The sequence below is a fragment of the Rhinopithecus bieti genome, unplaced genomic scaffold, assembly GCF_001698545.2.
Source record: "Rhinopithecus bieti isolate Rb0 unplaced genomic scaffold, ASM169854v2 scaffold_9919, whole genome shotgun sequence".
In the NCBI taxonomy this organism is placed as follows: Eukaryota; Metazoa; Chordata; class Mammalia; order Primates; family Cercopithecidae; genus Rhinopithecus; species Rhinopithecus bieti.
In genome coordinates this window covers 1,581,298-1,588,615 of record NW_016806411.1, presented here as the reverse complement: position 1 = coordinate 1,588,615, position 7,318 = coordinate 1,581,298, and the positions used below count along the sequence as shown (strand labels likewise).

General features: G+C 50.5%; 1 protein-coding gene across 1 annotated transcript; it reads left to right on the top strand.

The window, feature by feature from the left end:
* The first annotated feature begins 316 nt into the window (after positions 1-316).
* Positions 317-7,042, top strand: LOC108532264 (paired box protein Pax-6-like). Its single transcript, XM_017876212.1, has 3 exons — positions 317-329; positions 498-658; positions 6,248-7,042. The coding sequence occupies exons 1-3, from the start codon at positions 317-319 to the stop codon at positions 7,040-7,042; spliced, it is 969 nt and encodes a 322-aa protein (XP_017731701.1).
* The last annotated feature ends 276 nt before the right edge of the window (positions 7,043-7,318 follow it).

The window sequence follows — 7,318 nt, the reverse complement described above, 5'->3', positions numbered from 1 at the left end:
CGTGTAAGAGCCTATCTCACTCACATCAGTATCTGGACATGTGTCTAAACGTTGTAGCTATATTTTACGTTTCAAATGCTCCCAAACTGTTTGGGGTGCTCTGACTTTTCTGGTATTCATAAGACATGCAGGTGGAGCCCCCGAGTTGGAGCTGAAGGGAGTCTGGGCGCAGGCTGAGTCCATTTCACGGGATTCTGCAAAGGGGCCCAGTGGCAGCATTTTGGGGTGGATGCCAAGTCCATCATATTTGGACTCACTATTGACTTGCGACTCGGCTCAAAATAGAATTCACTCAGAGGAATACAACACAACCCACATGGCAGGGGAGAGTGGGGAGGTCCCTACCAAGTGGCCTAAGCTTCGTGCAGGGCAGCAGACCCCTTCCTTTGGGGAGGCTGCGGGCCCTCTGCTGAGCTGGGATGGGAGGTAAAGTCTTGGACCTCACAGCACAGCCAGTGGTCCTCTGAGTGTTCCTTCTCTTGCCTCACACTGTGTAGCTGTCCCAGAACCTAAGCGAGGCCGGAGGCGCAGGAGGACCAAGTTTGACAAATATCAATACATGATTCTTATAGAGGCCTTCGAAACAGACCCCTATCCTGGAATTACTGTCAGAGAAGAACTGGCCAGAAAAACACAGATTCCCGAGCCACAAATCCGGGTAAAGTATAAAATGTAGCTATTTCTGTCTCTCTAACTGGGAAGGGGGGGCATATATTGTACGTCTGTTTTCCACAGGCTTAAAACCATTTTTGAGTTAATTTTCTCAATATCCCTGTGAGGTCAGTATTATCCGCATTCACTGGATTGGGAAAATAAAGATAAGGCAGGTATAGTAATTTAGGTTACAACTCTGGAAAGGGGTGGTGTCTAAATTGGTTTATGTGGGTTATAGCTGTCAAATAGTTACCATATTACAAATTAAAGCTGCCCAACTGGGCTGGGTGCAGTGGCTTGTGCGTGTAATCCCAGCAGTTTGGGAGGTGAAGGTGAATGGATCACTTGAGCCCAAAAGTTTGAGACCAGCTTGGGCAACATGGTGAAACCTTATCTTTACAAAAAAAAACACCAAAAGTTAGCTGAGTGTGGTGGCATGCACCTGTGGTCCCAGCTACTCAGGAGGCTGAAGTAGGAGGATCACCTGAGCCCAAGAGGTTGAGGCTGCAGTGAGCTGTGATTTTGGTACTATACTCCAGCCTGGGTGACACGGGGAGATCCCCCCCCCCAAAAAAAAAAAAAGAAAAGAAAAGAAAGAAAACAAATAGCGAAAAAACAAAAATAGTGTAAAACTGAAAAGTTTTCACTAATACACTAAAAAAAAAAAAACCTGTTACATCGTAACCTAAGTAACATTTTTTTCAAGAAACTCAACTATATCGTCAAAGCCAGAACATGTAGCAAGAGGAATGGCATCAGAAGACTAGGGAATAGAAAATTCTCAGATGTTGTGAATTTTATCCTTGCCCCACCTCATGCAGCCTCTGGAAAAATCCACTCAGAGAATAGGGAGTGAAAAGGCAGAGGCAAATCACTGAGTGTGATACAGACACAGTTGTAGCCTCACAGGAACCCCTGGAAGTGGGGGGAATCCCTGGTGCTCCCAGGGCTCGCATGGGATTTGGTCCTCTGGGTCTCAGCCTTGAGGCACATTGTAGTCATTCAGGGCACTGAGTCTGTATCCCAGGAGGTCTGAGGTGATGAGTCTGGTGCAGCCTGGGAATTTTCATCTCCCTGTCCCCAGGTGATTGACGCATGCAGTCAAGTTTGACAGTGGCTGCCCAAAATGAACTCTCTGAGTCCCTGAGAGTGGAGGCTGAGAACGCACAGGTTACTTGAGAAGCTTGCCAGGTGATTCTGATGTGTAGCTAGGACTGGACCAAAGGTTTTCAACCCTAGACTCCATCAGTGCCCCGCCCCAAAGCGCTGGAATCAGAATCCTTGGGAGCCTGGCCCAGGCATGTCTAAGCATTTCAGCTCCACATGACTCCAGCACGCAGACCTCAGGCCCTACACCTGGGGCTCTTGGCTGTGACTGCTCGTTGTCATCAACTGGAAAGCGTTACTGTGGACTAAACTGTACGATGCGTGTCCAATTTACTAGTCTAGGCCTCAAACCCTGGGCCCAGGGAGTTCTGACATTCCCCCAGGCGGTTCTCAGGTGAAGCAGAGTTGAATCATCCACACCTGCCTCACAGGGGCAGGGGGTGACCTATCTCACCCCGTCTTCTCTGCCTGCTATTGTGACACCCCCTCCTCCAGCCATCAGCCCCCATCTCCCTAGTCATTTGAGAGCTTCTCCCAGGCAGCTATTGTTTCTATTCCCTTTTTTCTTCCTTCTTGCCTTTGAGAGGTGCTTGATAAAGATGGTGCAATAAGTCAGGACCTAACCAAGTAAGAATGAACATCCGCTGAGGATTTGCTATTTGCAAGGTGCTCTGTGAAGAATTTTATTTTAAAAATCTATATAACCCCAGAGATATTTAAACCAACACAACCTAGAGGGGAAAGGTTTGACCAGAGAATCAAGAACATGGTAGAGCCGGGTGAGGGTGGGGAGGGGGTAGGGTTTTTTAATGTTGGAATTAGTAGCTAGAGTAATTTCCATAGCTTCTTTCCTGTGGATCTCTCCTGTTCCAACTTTACAAAGTGTTTGCTAGGAGACAGAAAAGTTGAGCTAGCCCTACGGGTTGGAAGCAAAGAGGATGACAGCCTTATCTGCTGGCCTTAGGAAAATGCAGCTGTGCGGGAGGGAGTCTTCAGCCCACTAGATCTTTATCACAGCACCCACAGACTTTCCACTCCTTGTGTCCTGGAAGCCCAAACACCCCTACTAGGTAGGTGCAATTTCATGACCACTTTACAGACAAAAGAACTGGCCTCAAAAGTTCAGTAAATGGTTTGGGGTTATGGCTGGCTCTTGCTTGTATTTCCTGGAACTGAAATGGGAAACCCCAAAATTCTGCAGCTTAGATGTGACACTGCATGTCCCTTCAGGGGCACTTGGGAGACACAGGTAATTTGACCCCGAGAGTCTGGCAGAGTTTGCTGCACAGGAAGATGGCTCTGTGCTTGCAGAGGCCCTTTTAAAAAATTTAAATAGCCAGACATGGTAGCTCATGCCTGTAATCCCAGCACTTTGGGAGTGGGTGGATCACCTGAGGTCAGGAGTTTGAGACCACCCTGCCAAAATGGTGAAACCCCGTCTTTACTAAAAAATTTTAAAAAATTAGCTGAGCTTGGTGGCGGGTGCCTGTAATCCCAGCTACTCGGGAGGCTATGGCAGGAGAATCCCTTGAATCCAGAGGCAGAGGTTGCGGCGAGCCAAGATCGCACCACGGCACTTCAGCCTGGGCAACAAGNTCAGCCCACTAGATCTTTATCACAGCACCCACAGACTTTCCACTCCTTGTGTCCTGGAAGCCCAAACACCCCTACTAGGTAGGTGCAATTTCATGACCACTTTACAGACAAAAGAACTGGCCTCAAAAGTTCAGTAAATGGTTTGGGGTTATGGCTGGCTCTTGCTTGTATTTCCTGGAACTGAAATGGGAAACCCCAAAATTCTGCAGCTTAGATGTGACACTGCATGTCCCTTCAGGGGGCACTTGGGAGACACAGGTAATTTGACCCCGAGAGTCTGGCAGAGTTTGCTGCACAGGAAGATGGCTCTGTGCTTGCAGAGGCCCTTTTAAAAAATTTAAATAGCCAGACATGGTAGCTCATGCCTGTAATCCCAGCACTTTGGGAGTGGGTGGATCACCTGAGGTCAGGAGTTTGAGACCACCCTGCCAAAATGGTGAAACCCCGTCTTTACTAAAAAATTTTAAAAAATTAGCTGAGCTTGGTGGCGGGTGCCTGTAATCCCAGCTACTCGGGAGGCTATGGCAGGAGAATCCCTTGAATCCAGAGGCAGAGGTTGCGGCGAGCCAAGATCGCACCACGGCACTTCAGCCTGGGCAACAAGAGCAAGACTTTGTCAAAAAAAAAAAAAGAAAAAAGAAAGAAAAGAAAAGAAAAAAGAAAAGAAAGAAAGAAAGAAAGAAAGAAAGAAAGAAAGAAAGAAAGAAAGAAAGAAAGAAAGAAAGAAAGAAAAGAAAAAAATTAAATAAAAAATTTTCTTTCTTTCCAAATCCTTAAAAGTTCCTAAAGCAAAGACCCTGAGGGAGGAAGGCAGGCTGGGTTTGGTGAGACGCCAGCAGCTGGGGCGGCTGGGGCTGGGTGTGTCCAGAGGTTACCGCAATGCCAGGCTGAGAATTGTTGGGTCTTTGTCTTGTAATCAGCAGGTGAGTTGTTTGTGTTGTCACTGCACTGCTCAGTCTGAGGCCTTTGGAGCTGCCTGGAGGCTGGGACCGGGAAGAGGCTGCCCTTGTGCTCCTGGGGGCCTGGCTGAGCCCTCCCAGGACTCATGACTCAGCTTTTTGAGTGATTTTGATGCCCTGCCCCGAAATTCAGGAGGAGAAGGGGCTGACTGTTTTGGGAAAGGAGACGTGTGTTTTGCACACAGGATATTTTGTTTGGGAAAAGGAGACGTGTGTTTTGCACACAGGATACATTTGCCTGAGATGGAATCAAAGAAGGAACCCACAGGGACTGAAACTGAAGTAAAGCTGGGTGCAGTGGTTCACGCCTGTAATCCCGGCACTTTGGGAGGCCCAGGCAGGCAGATCACCTGAGGTCAGGAGTTCAAGATCAGACTGGCCAACATGGTGAAACCTTATGTCTACTAAAAATACAAAAATTAGCCAGGCGTGGTGGTACATGCCTGTAATCCCAGCTACTTGGAAGGCTGAGACAGGAGAATCTCTTGAATCCGGGAGGTCGAGGTAGCAGTGAGCTGAGATGGTGCCACTGCACTCCAGGGCAATAGAGTAAGACAACCAATGTCCCAGAAAAAAAAAAAAAAAAAAAAAAAGGAAAGAAAAGAAACTGAACTAAGATATTTGTAGTGGCAAGAGGCATTTACTCAGAGGGGTGTCTGTTTTATGCATTGCTGTTGTGGACATGAGACCACCCCCATGAGAACAGGCAAAAGCTGTTTTTCTTTTGTTTTTTGAGACAGTGTCTTGCTCTGTGGCCCAGGCTGAAGTGCAGTAGACCAATCTTGGCTCACTGCAACCTCACCCTCCCAGGCTCAAGCAGTTCTCCTGCCTTAGTCTCCTGGGTAGCTGAGATTACAGGCACCCACCACCATGCCCAGCTCATTTTTGTATTTTCAGTAGAGATAGGTTTATCCCCGTGTTGACAGGGCTGGTCTTGAACTCCTGATCTCAAACGACCCACCTGTTTTGGCCTCTCAAAGTGCCGGGATTACAGACATGAGCCACCCTGCAGGGCTGCAAAAGCTGTTTGTTCAGATCTTGCTACTGCAAGGGAGTCCACCACTGCTGGCGTTTGCAGAGATTCCCAGCAGGTCTAGGAGCGGGAAGCTTCATCGTGGGACAAGGGAAGTCCCAGGAAGGCTCTGAGGGAGGCTGTGGGTCTGGGGAAGCTGGGGTGGCCGACTAGACTGGGTAGTTCTATGGGATTGGTAGGGCAGCACATTTGGCTTTCCTTGGTTGGTTCTGGGTTGGAAGGAAGCGAAGAGGGTGTGTAAGTAAAAAGCAGGGGAGAGCAGTTCCGCGCGGAGTCTGCAGAGGTATGGATCCCAGGTCCTGGTGTTGCAGGTGGCCTGGCCCACGTGGTCAATTTGTGTAGTCAGGCCCTCGACTTCTTCCCGGGGCTGGGCAGGACACCGTACGTTTTTAATAACGTCTTTGATAATAATGAATGTATATGTTTAAAAGGGAGGCAGTTACACGATGAATAACAATGTTTTAAGAAGGCAAAGATCCTCACGGCTTTAAAAACAAAAACAAAATCTGTCTGATAGAACAGAAGAGGTGTTTTTGAGAGAGGACAGGCATAGGAAAGGATAAACTGCATTTGGCAGGTAGAGAAGCGGTCCGAGGAAGGTGTCGGCACGCAGGACACTCAGAAGGGCTGGGGCGCAGGGCAGCCGTGCGGCCGCAAGGTGGGGCTTTGGGGAGAGTTGGCTGGAAGGAAGGTGGGCCACACAGGGAGAGGTTTGAATCAGCCTAGCCAAGGAGTTTGCTCCTGCTCTAGGCTCCAGGGGTTGTTTTATTTGGTAGGTGTTTAACCCCAGTCACATGCTACTTGTTGATAATTATGGGAATGGGCTTGATTAGAAAATGCCTTTTTTCCCTCTCTCTCCTTCCCTCCCCATCTCCGTCTCTCCTTCGTGCCCTCCCAGGTTTGGTTTCAGAACCGGAGAGCTCGTATACCGAAGAGAAGCCAGAGGAGGCCCACCGTGGAGGCAGCCTGGGCGCAGGCCCCGATCCTAGGCCCCGGTCAGTCCGGTGTGCTGGCCCCCGACTACTCCTGCCAGCAGGGCTTCCCGGGGTCCCAAGCAACGTGGGCAGCTTCTCTTGGGAATCGGAGGTCGCTTCGGGCCAAACTCTCCTCTGGGGGCACGCTGGTGTCCCGGGCGCAAAGGCGGCCCCCGCTGACCTGGAGATGGCAGTCAGCGCGCCGGGCCAGCCTTACGCAGACGTCCCTTGCTCTCTGCTCTCGGGCTCAGCACTACTTCCAGGTCCCACTTGCCACCAGCCCTTCCCGCACCTGGAAGCTGACAGTGCTGGGCAAGTTCGTCCCGGGGCATCCGGCTTGCTCTCCGCGCACGGGGCCTGGGTCCTGCGGGATCCGGGGCCGCGCCTTCCGGCCGCGGAGCAGCAGCGGAGGTGGGACTGGGAGCCAGGGGAGGCGCCTGGGTGCGCGGGGACCTGGGACGAACCCTCTCCGTCCCCGCCCTAGCAGCTCTGGCCCCACCCCGCGTCTCAGGCTCTTTCCTGGCCGCAGCCACAGCCTTCGCAGGGTCCCGCTGAGCAATAGGAGCAGGTTCATTCTCTTCCTCCTGAATCCAACCCGCGCGGGAGGCCCCAGCATCCCCGCCCCAGCGGCGGCTGTGGGGTCTGCACCTCTGGGGGCTGCACAGCAAACCCCTGGAAATGACCTCTCAGTGTCGGGCGATGGGAGACAGATGAACTAAGCTAGGGCTCATCGTGAGAGTTCACATTACGAAAACTGAAGAGGACTATCACGATTTATATAATTTTGTCATAGAAAGGCTTCCAGACATACTTTTCAGGGAAATGAAGCTGTTAGGGCGGAAGGGCCTCGGGGTGCATGGGACCTAGGGGTTTTTCTTAGATAGGATAAGAAACGATTGACTTTATAAATTCGTGTGTCCTTCCATTTATTAACCATGTAAACATGGAGCACTTACAATGTACAAGGTCCACTAGAGAGAAGGGGCACGGCAGGG

Bases quoted from the DNA above. Each gene is read 5' to 3' on its own strand.
- LOC108532264 (XM_017876212.1), top strand. The intron at 659-6,247 runs GTAAAGTATAAA...GTGCCCTCCCAG, and splicing joins TTCCCGAGCCACAAATCCGG to GTTTGGTTTCAGAACCGGAG.